An 18550-nucleotide genomic window follows, 5' to 3' on the forward strand; every position below is an offset into this window, starting at 1 on the left:
TATACACAAAGAAGACCTATAAGATGTAAATAGCACCCACACACACACACTCAAACACACATTCCCCCCACATACATACAGATGTGTATATATAGATCAATATATGAGTATCTGCATTATATGTGTGTATTGAGGAGAAACCTAGTTTTATATCTTTTCTCTTCCTCACTGGGAAGTTTATATAGCATGTAAAAAATTTTATATCTTTTCTCTTTCTCACTGGGAAGTTTATATAGCATGTAAAAAATTAAATTAATTAATTGAGCTTCCCTTTCTTGATTTTGTCCCTATCTCCCTGGGAAAAGGGGGTTCATCAGCCTCATTTTCTCTGCCTACTCTACTGCTTAACAGGGAGTCTATTGCTTTGAGGCCTCGGAAGTGACCTAGGGGCTCCAAGCCAAACTGGGGGAGATAGAGGCAAGTGACTTGAGGAGGAGTCTTTGCAAAGTTTTTATATCTTTCAGTGCCCTTTTCCCCACCACTTTCCATTATCTGGATGGTTAATAGATGAAGAAGCATTTATTGCCTAGACATTTCTTTTAGGAAAGTGGGTCAGATGGACTCTCAGTTTCAAAGAGACAGAAGACAGCCAATTTCCAGGAAACATTGGCCCTTACTGTCCAGTAGGATTGGAGAAGGTCGCTGTTACTTCTACTTGGACTTGATGGCTTCCTTCGAATGCAACATTCCCCAAATCAACCCACATTCTTTGATTCAGAGATCAAACAGAAAGAGGGGGGAGTAGTTTGGCTAGAATCCAGAGCTCTCATCTGTTTTTCCCCCAAGTCACCCCCAACTTTCTAAAGGATCCTTCCCTGTATAATTATATCAAAATCCTTTCTTCTCTTCAAACAGATGCTTACCTAGGAACATAGATTGGAGGGGAGGAGGGAGGGAGAGAGAGAGAGAGAGAGAGAGAGAGAGAGAGAGAGAGAGAGAGAGAGAGAGAGAGAGAGAGAGAGAGAGAGAGAGAGAGAGAGAGAAACCATGCAGGAGAAACTCTACTCCTTATTTCCCTATCTTATTCTCCCCCTTTGCCCCCCTCCCCATCTGAGCTAAACTGGGCACCAGTCTCTACAATTTCATAGAAATTCAGCAAGAGTTTCTTTGTCTTGTTAGATCATATGGGGGACTGGAGACAATAGCTGGGGGGGATTCATCTACCTAAACAACTAGGATTGGGTAAGCCTGGGGAGGGACTGGTATAAAAGAGGGGTTCCCCAAGACCTCCATCTGCCGTCCTGGGCTTCTCCCCCGTTTATGCCTCATCCTCCTCAGTTTCCACCAGCTTGAGCCCTGGTGGATTGGTGGTATGGGGGTGAGCCCCTAGGGAAGGTAGGGGGCGGGAATGGGGGTGGGGGCCCTCGACGAAAACCGACTGATGTAACTCAGGCAGTTTCTTGTTGCCGAGTTCAAAACTCAATCCCAACAACATGAAACTACCTAAGCCACAGATCAGCTGAGCGAGTAGGGCGGGAGACTCGGCTCTCCGGAGGAGAAGAAGGGAAGGGGGAAAAAAGGAAGAAATTCGCCCCCGGTCCCCCCTTTCCACCCCCCCAATAACCTCCCTATCCTTATCCTTTTGTGGAGAAGAAAGACTAGTTTGGGGGTGGGGGGGTCCGAGCATCCTGATATAAGACAAAATTCCCGATATAAGAAAATATCCCCGAGAAAATAATGGGGAGAAAATAGCTTCCTTTCTACCCCCAACGGCCCCAAGACACACACATTGCAGTGGAGAGATTGTTCTGTCTGTCTCTAGCCATCCATAAGAAGAGGTGGACAGTTGTCTTCTCTTCATCCACAGAACCCAGTACCTAGAGTTGTCTGTCTGATCTTCTGCTTGTCTGCTCTTCCATCTGTCTGTCCGCCTGTCTCCCTTCCCCCCACTCTTCCCTCTCTACCTTTGGCTTCTTTTCCCCCTCTATCTTTTTTTCCTTCAGGGCACACACACTGATTTGTCCTCATTTTGCTGTTCAATTGCAGGCGCGTGGGCTGGAGACCAAAGCGCCCAGGGCCGCTCCAACCCTCTAGCCACTCGGTTTCCAAACCACAGCGGCCACAGGAGTGAGGACAGAGGGAAAGGGAAAACGTCAGGAAACACCAAGTCGACCAAAAGATACCCAAACACTAAATCTTAAACCGTTCTGCCACACTCTCTACTCCTTCAGTCCATCCTCAACAGGCGATCAGACCCAGCAAACACCTAGACAGAGAGAATAGCGAGACAGAGGAAACCCCTCATGCCCTCGAGAAACCCGAACAATCTGTTCCCAAAGCTGTCCAGTCCTTGCCTCCTAACCCCCCATTCATTGCTCTTCCGACGAGAGGAGGAAAGGTGGAAACTCAGCTGCTCACCGTATTCCCCCTTCGCTGGTAGAAGCGGATAGAAAAGTCCTCCGATGGCGCCCTTACACAGCTCAATCGAGACACCTTAGCCTCTTCCCTTCCCACCTTGCTCCTTCACCTGGGGAGCTCGGCGAGTCCCCCCACTCAGCTTCGAAAAGGAGAGAAAGAAATCTCTTCTCTTACCTTGGTGCCTTCTGCTAGTGGTGTCGAGGTGGAGGAAGGCGAGGGTGGGTGTGGGGGGGGGGGAGACTGGCTTCCTCACCCCCCTCAGGCGGTTAAGTTTATTCCTCTCCTTAGGTGGGTGGGTGCGGGGGGGGTGCCTCTCCGGGTCCCCCCCCAGGAGCACTGGGGAACGGCTCCCAGTCCCAGCACCCCAGGCAAGCAGATCCGTCTGCCTCTCAAGATTGCAGCTTCGTCTCTGCCTCTCTTTCCCTCCTCCAGTCACCTTTAAATGCATCTTTTACTGCGGCACCACATTATATTTGCAGATCATAAAATCCACCTCTCGCGCGTACCAAGACCGTCCTGACATTACTGTTTTATGACCTTGACTTATTGTGGTCACCTGGATAATATTTAAATCAGCGTTATGGCCTCTCACTTATATTAAACCCGCCAAGAGACGTTCTAGAAAGCCTTTAAAAGATGAGCCTAACACACAAAACACAAACACACACACACACACACACACAAGCTCCCTGGGAGGAGGAAAATGGAGCTGAAAATCACTTTTAAAAAATATACCCATTTGAGGAGTAAGATTCTGGAAATTTATTAGGATTTTTTTTTCTCCATTAAGGAAGCTACATGCAAAAGATACAACATACAGAATATCTTTAAATAACACGACGATCAGAGCTGGACTTATTCAGTCTTGGGGAGTGTGGGGGGGGGACAGTAATTCTATCTATACCCCTTTGCTTTTCTTCAGAATTATTCCTCTGAAGAGACTCTCTGAGATGTCATTTCTCAGAGTAGGGATGGAGATGGGGGTGTCGGGCTGGGGACTGGGGGGAGGTGGGGGACAAAAGCTTTACAAGTACAAGACATGGAGCAGATTTCTCAGCTTGACTTAGCGCTACACTCATGGGTGGGGTAGGAATTGGAGTGGGGGGAGTCGGAAGCGCTGGGTGGCTACAGCAAACACACAACACTAGTCAAACTTTCCAAAACGTCTATTACCCTAAATATACAATGCAGAAGAAGGAGCGATACTTATCGTGCTTCTGGGGATACTAACCTATATCTATATACCTATATCTATAGACATAGATATAGATATAGATATATAATTTGGTGGGGTTTTCTCTCTTTGAGCGATCTGAATGGATTTAATCTTAACGCTACATGGATTACAAGGATGCTAAATGAGTGTATGCACACACATATATAGTCACAGGTATAGATATAGATCTTCTCTTGCTTATATTGAGGCTTCTTCGCTGCACCAACAAGAAGTCCCTCCGAAGGAGAGTCTGAGATCTTTTTTTTTTCTTTTTGCATACACAGTGCATTTATACTCGAGGAAAAAACTCAGCCCGCACAAAGGGGAAGGAGGGGGCGGGGACAGAGAGGGGGGCGGGAGAGGGCGGGGAGCCTGCGCGCTCAGGTGAAATTAAAATTGGAGGTCAGTTCGCGAATTCGATTCTCTCGGTTCATTTTCTTGAGTTTCATTCTGCGATTTTGAAACCAGATTTTGACTTGTCTGTCTGTAAGGTTAATCGTCTTGCTAATCTCCAGGCGGCGCTCTCGGGTCAAATACATATTGAACAGAAACTCTTTCTCCAGTTCCAACGTCTGGTGTTTAGTATAGGGGCACCTCTTCTTCCTTCCGCTCTTTGCTGTCAGCCAATTTCCTGTCGTGTTTTCTGCCTTTATATCCTCTGTTAAAAATAACATTATTGATATAAGTATCCCACTAAGACTCAAAACATCGCAGCTCACTATAGAGTTACATGGACTGCGGTGGGGAGTAGGAACTAAGAGGGGAGAGGAATTGCTCCCTACCCCCCTCCCCCTCCCAAAGATAAGGTGTCCGTGGCTCTGACTTTAGGATTGAACAGTATCCTTAGGGTTTTGTCCCTTTTCGTGAGAGGACCGAGGGGAAGGGGACGATTTCGAGTTTCCGGTGGGTTAATTCGTTCTCATTTTTAGGACACCAAATCAACTAGAAGAACCCAAGAGAACTAGATTTTTCTAAATGTTTTCTTCTAAGACTGATTATGGGTCACCCCTAGCTGTGTAACTTTCCCTTGGCCCTATTTCACTTGGGGAAAATTACTAAAAGAAAAAACAAAAAGAAAAGAAAGGAAAAAAAAAAAAGTCCTGTCCTGGTTTGAGCTGAGGAGGTCTGGTTTGCTAAAATCCAAGAGACAACTAACTGCAATGAGTTTTTGGCCTCCAGTGGCCTTTTCAGACTCTAACAAGGGAACTTGCCCGAGTACTTTCGGGTTGGTTACCTCCAGATCACTTTTCTCCACTAATCCTCCATTACCCTCCCTTTCTCCTGTGAGCCCCCCAGCAGCCTCATATAGCACCCTGACTTTCTTCAACAACACTTTCTTAACTCTTCTCCAGCTACACCCCCCCCAAAGGTGTGTTGGAGGAGAAAGAGGGAATGGAGACTATTGAGTCCCACATATTAACACCTCTGTGTTAAACAAGAAACATTCGTTTACAAACGTCCTTAACTGAGAGGATCTAAGGTAGAGGAAGAGGAAAATTTGGCTTAAAAACAAGCTCAAATTTATAGTCCCAGAAACTATATGTATGTATATGTACACACACATGTGTGTATGCCCATATATACAAACGGCACACACAATACACATATTAAAATGTGTGTACAGATATATGTGTATATGTATAATGTGTAAATATATATTTATGCAATAGAAATACTTAACAAACATAAATTTTTATACATATAAAGAAAAAAATTGTTGTGTCTACAACATAGATTCATTAAGTTATATTTACATGAATTATATATATGTTTACATTAAAAGTTATATATGAATGTATTATGTACTTTAATTCGATTAAATGATTATATTTATATACATTATGTTTCAAAATATGCTGTGCATATTTAGTAATTTAGATTAGATTAAAATGTATGTGTTTGTGGCTCCATAACAGGACAATATATATCTTTTATGAGCTTTATTTGATTCAGTGAAGGGAATCTGCAGTTTAGAGAACATTGTACCTTAGCCATATACATCTTAACAAAATAGATCATTATTAATCCACTATAACTGAATTTATGGAGCTTCCTCACCAATCAAATCTCCAAATCCTTCTCCTGCATGTGTGTGTAAATACAAAATATACAGATATATGGATATGTGCATATATGCATATGTATATATGTGCATGTACATACACATCCATACACATCTTATTCCTTAATATATTGCCTAACAAAAAGGAAGAGAAGGTTTGGGAGAAAACTTGGCTCTTTAGCTTGGCTATTGGCAAATTCAGAAGTAGTTTTCTGGAAAGGATGTCTATTGCTAAGGTATCGGCTTCCATAAGTTACATGTTCTGGACTCCCTCATTGCACCTAGTAGAGCTCATATCAGCTCTGCCATTGTTTGAAGGAATTGAGGAGAATGACTAGTCATAAGGGGGGGGGGGAAATGCAAACTTGAATATGCAGGGAAAAGAGCCGAAGACCAAAAATCATTTATCCCCTGTACTTTGCCACCTCGACCTGTTTCACGAGAAAGAGGGCCACCAAGCCCAACCAATATCCTGGCTATTTTAATTTCGATATTGGAGGGTGTTTGTTTTTGTTTTTGTTTGGGGGGGGAATGATTAAAACAAGAGAATGGCCTTTTCTGCCCTCTACCACAATCCAGGTGAAGAAGCTGGAATAAAGGAAATGTCTACAGATAAAAAACCAATTGATTGCAAGGAATATATCCACACAATCATGAGCTAAAAAGGAAAGGGGAGCCTTTAGAGTAGGTGGAGAAGGAGGAGGGGAGAGGGGTATTGCTTTTGATTTTGGTTTTTGTTAACCTTGACTTTGCATTGTGTAGAGTTTCGATGCATCTCCCAACAAAGTACATCTTCCAGTGTGTTCAAATGCATGTGTGTATCTGTGAACTGTATTTAACAAGCGCGTAAATATTATATCGACTCCCCAAACCTATATATTGCGTGAATAACGCAAACACGCACAAATCCTTCACACTCTCTTCCTTTGGGGATAAGGGATGGATTCTGTAGCCTTGGAGAGTTGGGCTTTGTAAAGGCCAATTCACAAGGTGATGTTAGAATGTCTTTGCATAGTGGGACGGGAAGGTTGAAAGTCTCTTACCATAACCCTCCAAAAAGCATATGTTTGAGGGAGTGTGTGTCTCTCTGTGTGTGTATCTGTGTAAAACACATACGGTTCTCCAGACATACATGTATAGCTTTCATTCATATACAAAGCAACATAACCACCATGGCTCCTTGGGCACTCAATATTTCATCAGCCTTTATACCCAAATGAGTACCCCTTATATACATCCTCAAGCTCACTAGCGGCGTGGGGAGCGGGTTTATTCCTCCCTGTTGTCCTATTCCAATGCATTTCTTTCCAACTTTTCTGAGAAATTCATTTCCCCCACTCATCTAGCCCCCCTCCCCCTTCATTCCAGCTCCATTTCCTCCGAATCATTTCTAGGGAGCCAGAGAATGATTATGATCAAAGAGATGCAGATTCCTTCAACACAAGTGAATCTTGAACCCTGCGCTCCAGCGCAAGGAAGCTTCTGGCCCTCCAACCAAAATCACAATCATACCCAGTCAAAGCCACATTCACCTCGGACAAAAAGGAAATCGCTCTCGACAAGCTACACGCCCACATAGCTCTCAAGCCCTCACTTGCAATTTATCCTAGAAGCCAAAATTCAAATAATAATAATAATAATAATAATAATAATAATAATAATAGGAATAAGAAAGAAAAAGAAAATCTCAAACTCCAAACCAAAAGATAACCAAGCTCAATTCTCAGTCCCAAATCCTAGCAGTAGCTGAACTGGAGCATCGAGGAAAGAGAGTCTGAGAGCACCTTCAGCCCATAGTAGCCTCTCTCCCCCAGAACCCTCGCAGCCCAGAAAGCCAGTATAAAAACCAGTCAGAAATATGCACCAGATATTCTAACGAAAACAACCACGGAAACAACTTTCAATCCGGAGGACGCAACCAACTAAATTCTCGTTCTCTTCCCTAAGTGCTCTGCCGGGCCACTCACTGCCTGCAGATCGCCATTTTAAGCTATTTTCAAGCCTCTGACTTTAGGGGGGTGGGGAGAATAAATAAATAAAATTAATAAGCTTCCACATCGACAGCCCCAAAGAAGCGGAAACGAAAACACTGGGTAACTAACAGTTAGCCCCCAATAGAAAGGAGCACCCCACCCCCAACCATTCTGCGGGCAGACGCCCAACCCTGCGCTTTTCAACCTAGCCCGTTCCGGTTCCGCAATGTCCTATCCGATATTAATAATAACAAGCCACATAGTCCAGTACAGTCTTATTAATATTAGTGCTGTTATTATTAATTTCGGGATGGGGGGAAGAATCCGCTTCCTGCCACAGAGTTTTTGATCCACTCCTCATCTCTCCCCCTCCCCCCCACCAAGGTTACGAAGACCAAGTTCCTACTGGTCCCAGCCGGGACCCCTTTCCCTCTAGCCCGGACTTACCTTTTGCTTCGTTATCAGAATTATCGGTACTTGTGTCGGTAGTCTTACTCAGCTCCTTCTCGCTTTCCGAAGGGCTAGTTTTGGGTCCCACCAGGCTCTTCTCCGTTTTGATTTCGTTGGGGCTCGGGGTCTGGCTGTCCGACTTGGGAGTCTCGGGGAAACTCACTTTCCCCCCAAGCTGAGGCGATTCCAGATGTTCACTCCGGGAATGGAGGCTAGCCCGGGGTTCGAAACTCGCCTCGAACTCGGTCGCTCCAGAGCAATGGGGCGGTTTCTCCAGGGTGGGGTAGCTCTGGCTGGCTCTATAATAGCTGGGGACAGGGACTTCGTGCTCCCCGAGGCAGGACTCGGGTAAGGGGTTAGGGTAAAGGGCTGTCTCAGGACCATTTTTTGCCCTTTTCTCGGCGCTATACATGCAACACACATTCTCCTCCTTGACACTAGTTGGGTAGGAGCAGGACGACAGCTGTCTGCCAACAGGTTGTTCTATACGGTACGCGGTTTTGGGATCGCACCACGAGTCCAGCTGCGAAAGGTAAGACGGGTAGGTGTTGAGAGAGAGGCTGGGGCTGCCGCCCTCGTCTCTCTTGGAGAGAGAGGGCACAATCCCACAGTTCCTCATCACCCCACAGTTGAAGTCACTCCCGGATTGCATGTACATCCCTGGGTTGGACGTATAGGTCTCCGCTCTGCAAGACGCAGCCAGGGGCTCCAAATACGAGTTAGGAGTTACATGGCGAGGGCATGTCATTTTCAGAGAGAGGGGTTTTTAAGGAGCAATACTACAGCCGAGGAGCTGACATCTTTTTTTTTTTTTCCCCATCCGGGGGTGGGGGGTGGAGGGGGAGTGCAGGGAGCGACCAGAGAGGGAGGGGGGAGGGCCTCGGAGAAAATATCAGCTCCATAATTATCCAAGCACCCGGTCCTCACCATGTGACCGCTAGACCAATGGGATTTGAAAATGGCCTTGACGATTCAGACGGCCGTGACGTCAGCGGGGTCAAGTTGTAGGCAGAGAGAGAGCGCATCGTGGAGTAACAGCGCCACCTAGCAGTCACCGCTGGGTAAGAACGTCAGAGACCTTCACGTTGAACAAAGGAAGAGACCTGAGTACTGGTGGACCAAAGGGCGGGGGCGGGCGGGGAGGAGCGGGGAGGGAGGGGAGAAGGTGAAGGATATAGGGTTGAAGGGGATGTAGGGTAGAGGGGAGAGTGGATTTATTTACCAATAGTTAAAGTGTATTTGCTGGGAATAGGGGGAGGGAAGGGAGTGAGGGAGAAAGAGAAAGACAACTGGAAATAAAAACAAAGTCAAATTCAAATTAAAAGGTCAAGATATGCTTCAGGTACTTATTTCTTTCCCCCTTTTCCTTTTCTCTTCTTCCCCAACCTCATTCTTTTTCTCAGCGTATGTGTGTATGAGGGACGGTGTCTGAGAAGCTTTGAGTCATGGGGGGACCCAAAAAGGACCTCAAAATAAATTAAACTTTTCTCCTTTCCTCCTCTTCTCTTCTAGATCTCTCCGGGTGGTAATTTGAGATTGGGACAGACTAAGAGTAATGTTTATCAGAGAACAGATGAGGTCAGGTTCCAGCTGGGATTCCCATCCATTTTGGGGGGAAAGGAGAGTTACCGTAACTTGGTGGCTCCACCCGAAAGACTTTCTGATAGGAGATCAGGCACTCCCAGAACAAGAAAGTATTTTCTTCCTTTCCTTTCCCCACCAATACTGTTTGAATCTCATTATTATTGCCTCTCATTCTTCCCCCCACCCCCTTTTCACTTCTCTATCCTAGCCGGATGAGTTTGTAAATGTCATTCTCTAGGAGGCTCGCCTTATATCCGGGTTCGTCTCCACTTGCAAGGTGGGGAGGAAAATTCTCTATATGATTCGTGAACTTGCTCTCCCTACCCTTTCCCAAAGTATGGAGATATATACCTGGAAAAAAGAAAGAATGGGGAAAAAAAAAAAAAAACCACGAAAATAGTACTGCTCCTCAGGAGCCAACGGCCGAGACAGAAACCCAAGGAGACAAGTCTAAGAAACAGAACCTAGTTCAGGACAGTCTAATGTAGGAATTGAAACGAAGGCCTAAGGATATTTTTTAGGGGGTTGGATGTAGGGCAGTGTGGATCATGAATACAAAGGAGAGAAACAGGAGCCATACAAGTTGGAAGTAATTATTTTTCCATTTTCCGCTTGCTTTTCTCCCAAAGCGAACTACATACAATTCTCCCCCTGTTTCTCCTCCCCCCCACCTTTAGAAACGGGACCGAAGAATAACTGGTCATTCCGGTAGCCCCACATTTTTTCCCTGGCTATCTGATCCTTTTCCTGGGTTCCTGCTTCCCCAACGGTTCACTCTTGGCCCGAACCCGCTGGGCTGGGGCAAAAGAAAGCAGTAGGGCTGAACGCCATCCGCTGGTGTTTGAAGGAGCAAGCCGGGCCAGAAAGGCAGCCCGGCCCTGCCTAACAAGAGTAGTGCCCAGATCCTGGGGTCAACTAAGGAAACGTGAAGGGTGGCGGGGTTTGAGAAAATAAATTTAATTTTCCGTCCTCCAGGTCAGAAAGAAACAAGATTCGGAATGCTTTGCGGCAAAAGGCTCCGACCCAGCGGAAAACGAGGAGGGGTGACTGGTCTCCCTCCTTCCCGGCCCCCAATTCCCAGAGGTGGAATTGGTTTGGAAATGGTTTGGGCCAAGACTTTTCTACAGGCGTCTCTGGACTTGCTTGGCCGAGAAAATAGCTCTGTGGCCAGCCGAGCCATGTCGCGCCTTTTTCTTGGACAAGGTTAAAGGCTTTAGGCAGCAGAAGAGCCTTAGCCGGCTTCAAGCAAAGAACCATTTGTCCCCCCACCTCAAGCCTTCCCCATCCCCTCCCCCCTTCGAAAGCGACCCGACGCTTTACGGCCAGTCTGTTTGTATTATCTGCATAGTCCTTTCCCACCAGTTTGATCGAAACCGTTCGCTTTTACGAGGACCCAACGAAAATTCCCCCGTCATATTTATCAGCGGAGGATAAAAATTTAGTATGGGAACTGATATTTCCTCATTTATAGGGCGATGAAATTAAAGACCAAAGCAATTGAGAATTATATGGCTTTGGGGGGCTCTTCCTCCCCCTCTTTGGCTGAACTTTTATTTTCCTTCCTTCCGGGCCCTCTCCCCTGTCTTTATCATCCACGGCCCCCAAATTCGCCTAGGAATTTGTGTCTCACCCCCTCCATCCCAGCTCCCCAGTCCCATTATCCTTTCGGGCTTGTCTGGGGCTTGGCGGTTCCCTGGGCCTCCGAACTGAAGGGAAACCGAGCCCTTTCTGCCACTACATCCGTGAGACCCCTGGACTACGTGGTTGTGCTGAGTCAGCAGCCACTTGGACCCAAAGCTCTCTTGGAAAAGTGTCTGGGTGGGGGGAGCAGAAGGGCTGGAGAGAAAATCCAGATTCCCCCTCAAAGCCAAACAAAAACTCCATCCAGACCCAACCTGGATTTAAAAAAAAAAAAGCAAAGGGAGTAAAGTTCCCGCTTTACAATTTTCTTCCTTCTATCCTGCCTTCCCCATAAAAATATCCATCCCTACTTCTACCCTTACCTCAGAGTTTGGGGAAGGGGGGAGGGGGAGGGAGCGTTGTTCATTAAAAAGTTCTTTAGAGTCATTAAGAATACCCCTTAGAAGAAGGTGGAGACTTTGCCTTTGCCTCCCACCTCCTCACCAGAACAAATAGTGTTTAAAGTTGAAATAATTAGAAGTATGATAAACACGGTCCATTAATGAAAAAAGAAATCAAATTCATCAGCTTAAGTGGGACCCCCGGTGGGACAAATGTTCTCCTCTAATTACGCAGGATAAAAGCGAACGCGGCTCTATTAAAGCAGGAGACAGCGAGCAAGGAGGACTTTAATAACTTATTGGGGGGGAGTCACAGACTTCAGGGAGAGGACATGGGTGAGGAACACGGACCTCAGAGTGCCCCGGGAATAGGAAAAGAATTAAATAACTGGGTGGGGGGAAAGGGGAAGTGCGCCTGGAGGCATTATCTTTTTAGAGTTTGAAATTTGGAGAAAATTCAAGATTTTCCCTGGGCCTCCGCCCTCTCTTTCCTGACTCTCCCTTTCTCTAGGCCATGAGCAAAGACAGATTCCATCCTATTGTCCCGGCCCTGGCGTTCAAAGACACCCAGAAAGCGGCGGTCGCGTCCCCCCTGCCTAAGGGCTCTCGACTTAGGTCCTAGGCCCTTGTCTTGAGGGAATGGAAGTTCTCGATCACACACTCCAAGTCGTTCTACTCCCTTCCCCGGGGTTTCTGTCCGCTTGCTCAGTCAGTCGAACCGGGACAAATCCCTTTCCGGAATTTCAAAAGTTTACTTTGAATAAATATTCAAAGGGAGGGGGAAAGAGAAGGAATTTTACTATGGTATATATCCCATCAATGCCCTCTACATTTTTCTTTTCAGAAATTGTTCTCCTTTTTTTTTTCTTTTAGTTGCTACTTTACGTTCGTTCCCTGTAAGACCTGTAAAGCCAGGGATTCCCCTTGATTTGGTGCGGGTAAAAATTGGGGGTGTGTGGGGGAAAATCTTTCAGCTATCTAAGAGATCCATGTGCCTCATCTGGGCATAGGCCCGGCTGCTTCTTTGCACATATAACAATAATCCTTTCCAGTTTCCTGATTTATTTCGTTGTTTCCCCTTCCCCCATAATTATAGGGCCAAAAAGGAGACCTTTTTCTTGAGGTAGCTCTGGATCATTCGTCTAAACCTTTCTCAGAGTTGCTTGTTAAGGGATCCTGCTCTCCAGCAAGGAAATTCCTTATCAACGCTATATTCACTAAAACCGGACTCCACTAATTGGGAGGACTCTGCTCTATGGTGGGGAATATAGCTTTTCTGTGTAGACTAGGTCTGACCATGTGGATAGAAAGAACTAGGGTCCGGGGACTGGGCCAGAGCAGTTTAAAATTCCTTAATTTTAAAGCAGGGAATGAGATGAAAAGACTGAAAAATATATAGGGTCAGGAGACCTCAAAAAGAGACTGAAGGATATTTCCATTTACTCCTCGGGGGGTAAAGGGGGGAGAGACTTTCCACAAGGACAGGAATTCCTTTTTTTTTTTTAATTTCAGAGAAAGTTTTAAAATATAAGGTTATTCCGCTCCCAAACTTGCTCTTGCAAGCACGTGAATTTATGCCTGTGAATGTGTTGGAATCGCTTCCAACGAAAGGAAGATCGTAGGGCACAGGCGGTATCCAGGGATCTAAATTACAGTATTTTTGAGTTCCCCAAATTTGCAATCATATAAAAATCCAACTTTCTCTTCCCATCCCCTCATTCTGGGGGGAAAAAAAAGATTTTGTTCTCTTCGCTCAGTCCTGGGTATAGCTGCCGGCCATGAGGATCTTTAGTGAAATCTAAGAAAAACTGACTAACCGGAGAAAGACTGAAAAGTAAAATAGATATTTTTGGAGGCCTTAAACATGAGTGTATACACTAATACAGCTTTTGAAATCTATTTGGTTATAAAGAAATCCAATCACTTATGTATTTAGCTGCCGTGTTTCAATATATGTAAAATAAACAGCAAACTTCACTACATATTTGAATGTGTATTTATATATATACACATTTATGTATTATATTTCATACACACATAGGTATTTGGCTATTTACAATGCACATGTTTGTATCTGATAACACAGATGAAAACACAAATACACACAGAGCAAAGAAACCTTTAGGAGAGAGTAGCGATCAAAAGATCACTACACACCGGTCTGATATTCTTCTAATGTATACAGATAAACACCCTCCGTTTCTTACTAGGTTCACAGGAACAGCAGCTCCTTCTCAGTATGAAAAGCTAATGCTGCCAATTACTTTCTTACTTCTTACTTGAATTCTTCCCCCCACCCCCCAACAAAAAGCTTCGAAGAAAAACAGCAGAAAGCAAGCAATTGGGGAGGAGGGGGTGAGGACCACAAGTCACCCCAGCCCTTTGGTTTTTATGGTTTATTTCCCTAAAGCCCCTGTCTCTCAATTCCTGAATTTGTTTCTCCAACCATCCCTGGCTTCTGGGAGGCCTGAGTTAAGGTTGAGTGGGGCAGGAGGGCTAGGATTTTGGAAACAGAAAAGTCAGAAAGTCGGTTTTCTTTCATCTTAATTCCTCTTCTAGAAATGAATCCCAAAGTTTCTTAATCCACTGCTTCTCCAGCCCAGAGCAAGAGTAATTTAGAAAATTAACTTTTTACTCTTTCCTTTCAATTATCTTTTTCTTGTCTCTTTCTTTCATTCTTTCCCTTTCTCATTTGTTTCTTTATTTCTCTTTCCTTATTTCCTTTTGCATTTTTCTTCCTTTTTAATCATCCTCTATAATTTTCCTTGACAAAGTCAATGTTGCAGCAGCTCTTACCTCTCCTTTCTGTCTGCTTCTCTCTAAGGGGAAAAAACTGTAGTATTTTTATGGAAGCTCTGGGGCTCCCCACCAAACACCCCAAGCCCAGTAGATTTGCTGTTGACCTTCTCAGGTTGCTCCCAGAGGGTGGCACCAGGGAAGACTGAGAGCTCTCCTTCGAAAAAAGGTAAAGGGCAGGGGTGCCATCATCCAGGCCCCAGAAAAGGCCATTTGACATAAAGAATGTAGAAAACAAGAAAGTTTCTTCATCTTTAGAAGGGCTTTATAGATCCCCCACTCTATGTTTAAATAATCTCCAAAAAAGTTGATAACTGATTCTAATACTCTCTACCAGCTCTAAATGGCTCCCCCCCCCCCCCCGCCCCCAGGTCACACCATATTTAGCATTCTCAACCTGGTGGTCACCCTAGGACAGATATGAATTTAGGGACACTTTGCCCAAAGTCAGTAGAACTGGGAGATGGAAAAGAAAGATTTAGCTGGTTGGGCAATAGAAGTAGGTGGCTATCTTACTATCATTTCTCCCCTTTCCCTCTCGTTCTGGCATCCTGAAAGTTAGTGGCGAACTGGATCAGATAATTCACCCAAAGACCTACGGGCAGAGAGAGAGCTCCTAGGTTTGCAGTTTCAAGTCCATTTCCCAACGCTTGGAGCCTTTGTTCTCAGTTCTCCGCCGGGTCCTGAGGTCGACAACTCTCCAGAAGCGACTGCTGAGGACCCTGTGTTTCTTGATTTCTCAGTCTCTCTGTCTCTCCTCTCAAAGCCTCTTCAAAGCCATTGTTGGCCCTGCTCCCCAGCCTGGGGCTCCCGGCTGGTAAGATCTCTGTACTTCGACCCTACCCAAATCGCTTCCTGGATTGGAGTCAAGGTTATGTTTCTCTACTTCAGGGCTGCGAGTGAGTGAGTGAATGAGTGAGTGATTGTGTGTGTGTATATGTGTGGGGTGTGTGTGTGTGTGTGTGTGTGTGTGTGTGTGTGTGTGTGTGAGAGAGAGAGAGAGAGAGAGAGAGAGAGAGAGAAATATACCGCCTAAGTGAGACCATGAGCACAATTGCTTTGTGGTGGGTGGGTGGGTGTGGGTGAGTGTAGGGATAAGATTGTCCCACTTATATAGATTTCTCCTCTTCGAGGTAATCCTAGAAGATATCTTCATTTTGTAAAACTTTGAGGGAGGGTATCTTGAGAACAGAAAAAGAAAATTACATTGGACTTCTGAGTCCTGTCTGGGAACGCAGGACCAAGGTGGGAACTCTGTGATATATTCATTACAACCTCCTCCACCTTTGCTCTAGGGAGTGCTCTGGGGTTATGAGCTGAAAGGGAGTAAAATCTAGGCCCCCCAACCAGCACTGACGCCCTATCCCTTAGGGAAACATCGGGCATGGATCCAGGATCTAACTCTGGGCGTGGACAGAAATAAAAGGGAGGGGGGAAAAAAGGGGAGGGGAAAATCTTGTAAAACTTTTATACCAAACAAAGTTTTGAAAACTTCCCCAGTGTTGCCTTTTCAAAAGGTTTATAAGAATAATAAAGAAGTGTTGTCGCGTGGACTGGTGTGGACTGATGGGAGGTTGGTTAAGGGATAGAAAGATATGAGAATGAACGGGAATATTCTCTCCAGACACCGAGAACGACTGCCCCCAGGAAGGATACACCACTCCCCACCCCAGGCCTGAGCAGGCCTAGTCTTTCGGACTCTTCTCTAAGAGGGGAGGGGTTAGACGTTTTGCCCTTGACTCCCTTGAAGTTCAAAGTTCTTCCTTTCCTTGGTGAGAAAAACCCAGAACTCCCCACGTGAAAAATCACCCTTAGTCTTTCCTTCAGTCTGGGGAGGGTTATCTATATTCCGGGCTTGTGCTGGCAGTAGAACCTAATAGCTACACCCTTTTCGCCTCTTTCCAAAATGTCCCATTTATCCGATGCTCCCACCTCTCTCTGTGCTCTACGTTTCTTCTCCAAAAATGCGCTTTGGGAGGAATGGGAGGGATGAAGAACTAGAGTTCAGATTAAGCATATTTTACGAATTCTTCTGTGTCCTGGGATAGACATCCGGACTTGCAAGATTCTTCCCCCCACACATATATCCTCACTCTTTCTTTTTCACCCCCCTATATTTTCAAGCCCCCCGAGTCTCCCTTGCCCTCTCTCCCAAAAAAGGTAGGGGGAGGAACCCGGACAGGGCAAGGGGCCCAGCGGGCTCTCCCTCCTGGGCCACACCACTTAATACCCTTGTAAACTCCCACGTGCGCTATAAACTTGGATTTTACGACCAGCATTCCTCTTTAGCTCCAGGAAACTTTGAACTAGGCCTCGGGTTTATTTACTGGGGGGGGGGGGGGGGGGGTAGGGGGAGGGAGAGAGGGAAGAGTGAGGACAAGGTTTGGGGAGACGAAGAACTGAGAAAGGAAGGAGGCCGGGAAAAAAGGAAGGAAAGGGGGTTGGGGTGTGTCGATATCGGGGAGGGAAGATTCAGGAAAATTCCCTCTCAGATTTGTTTACTGTTTAGTGCGGAAGCTTTCTCCCACAGGCCAGACTGGGTCGTTAAGGCCAAAATGAAGTCGGTTTTAGAGGCGCGGGGGGCGCTTTATGGCGGCGTCTAGACTAGTATCTTTTGTTCCCGAGAAGCGCCGCTGTTCGAGGGGATTAACCAAAGCTACAAAACTCCGGAGCGGGCTCCAGTTCGAGCAGCTCTGATTTGGTCCAGCACTTACGGAATCAAAGGTGGATTTTCTTAAAAGGTGGAGAAATAACCTTTTTTTCTCTCTTTTTTGGGGGGCTCAGGGAGTAAGATAACTAAGAATAGTAAGAGCCAGTATTATGTAGTAGATTCCGACGAGGGAAGCATTAGGATTTTCAGAAAGAATTGTTTTCTCCTTACACTGAAACCAGCAATCCCCAATGTACCCGTTTCTCTCCCCCTCCCCATCCTTGCCCCAACCCAACCAATTCTCCTACATTCAATTCCTAGGAGATTTCGATCATTTTCCTAGGGTTTCAATTGTATTTTTCCCAAAGTCAGTCGAGTGCCCGCGAATCACTAGGTTTCATTTATTTTCTTTCTTTGTCTGTATTTCACATATTTGTCCCTATCTTATTTTATCGGAAACACACCACCCTTCCCAAGTCAGCCAAACAACTCTTTGCTCTCAATATTCTTGTATCGAAAAATGTTTTTTTGTGAATTGAACAAAAACAAGTGGGAATACAGAGAATGCTTGAAGGAGGGATAGGAATCCTCCTAATTACCCCCCCAATATATTAATTAAATTGAGTAGAATAGTAATATCACAAATTAGAGAGACCCTCTCCCATGAATCAGTGCCTGAGAAGGTGAAAAGACACATGGGAGAAATCCACCATCTATCTTCAAGAACCTCACATGCAAATACAGTTGGGTGTTGAAACTTCTCTCCCTGCTTCATTCCAGTCATCTCCCTGGCAGCCCTAACCCCCCTCCTCACTTCGATGTCCCTCTTCATAAAACAAATCTTGCTGATTTTATACACTGGCTCAAGTAATGTTGGAGGCAGACAAGGTCTCAATGGATGGTCCGACAGCCCTAGCTCTCACTTGTTATGTCTAAAGAACCATGAGGTGTCCTTGCCTTTTATGTTGGAATGGGGAGAAATGGGGAGAAGAGAAGGAGAGACGGAGGTAGAGAAGGAAGGAGAGTGTACTGGCCTTTGACTTTGTATTCCAATAGTGCTTTGGGTGGGAGGGGGTGCTGTGGGTAATTATTAATGTGCCCCATGTCTCCTTTCCCCCATCTCAGGGCCCCAAGACTCTTCCCTCCTCCTCTCTCCTTCCCTCTCCCAATAATCACCATATATAAAAATTCCAATACAGTCTTCTCGTGAAGAGGGTGAAGGAAATCCTGCAAATTTAAGTGCGACAGACGGAGACATCTGGAGGGAGGGCGGCGGAGCCAAGAAAATTCCTATAAATTTCAATTCGATGATGGTTACAATTAACTCCACAACAAACATGTGCTTAAAAGCACAACGTTGCTGGTAGTTTGGACCAGGCCCCAACTACACATGAGAAAGGAGAGGATTAGGAGGGAAAATGGAGTCTCCGTTTCCTCACC

The 18550-nt window shown here is 45.7% G+C and overlaps 1 protein-coding gene across 1 annotated transcript; it reads right to left on the reverse strand.

The window, feature by feature from the left end:
* Window positions 1–3096: 3096 nt before the first annotated feature.
* Window positions 3097–8935, reverse strand: HOXC10 (homeobox C10). Its single transcript, XM_052001539.1, has 2 exons — window positions 8057–8935; window positions 3097–4232 (listed from the first exon to the last, which is right to left on the reverse strand). The coding sequence occupies exons 1-2, from the start codon at window positions 8805–8807 to the stop codon at window positions 3955–3957; spliced, it is 1029 nt and encodes a 342-aa protein (XP_051857499.1). The 5' UTR covers window positions 8808–8935; the 3' UTR covers window positions 3097–3954.
* Window positions 8936–18550: the final 9615 nt, after the last annotated feature.

This window comes from Antechinus flavipes, chromosome 5 (assembly GCF_016432865.1).
Source record: "Antechinus flavipes isolate AdamAnt ecotype Samford, QLD, Australia chromosome 5, AdamAnt_v2, whole genome shotgun sequence".
Classification (NCBI taxonomy): Eukaryota; Metazoa; Chordata; class Mammalia; order Dasyuromorphia; family Dasyuridae; genus Antechinus; species Antechinus flavipes.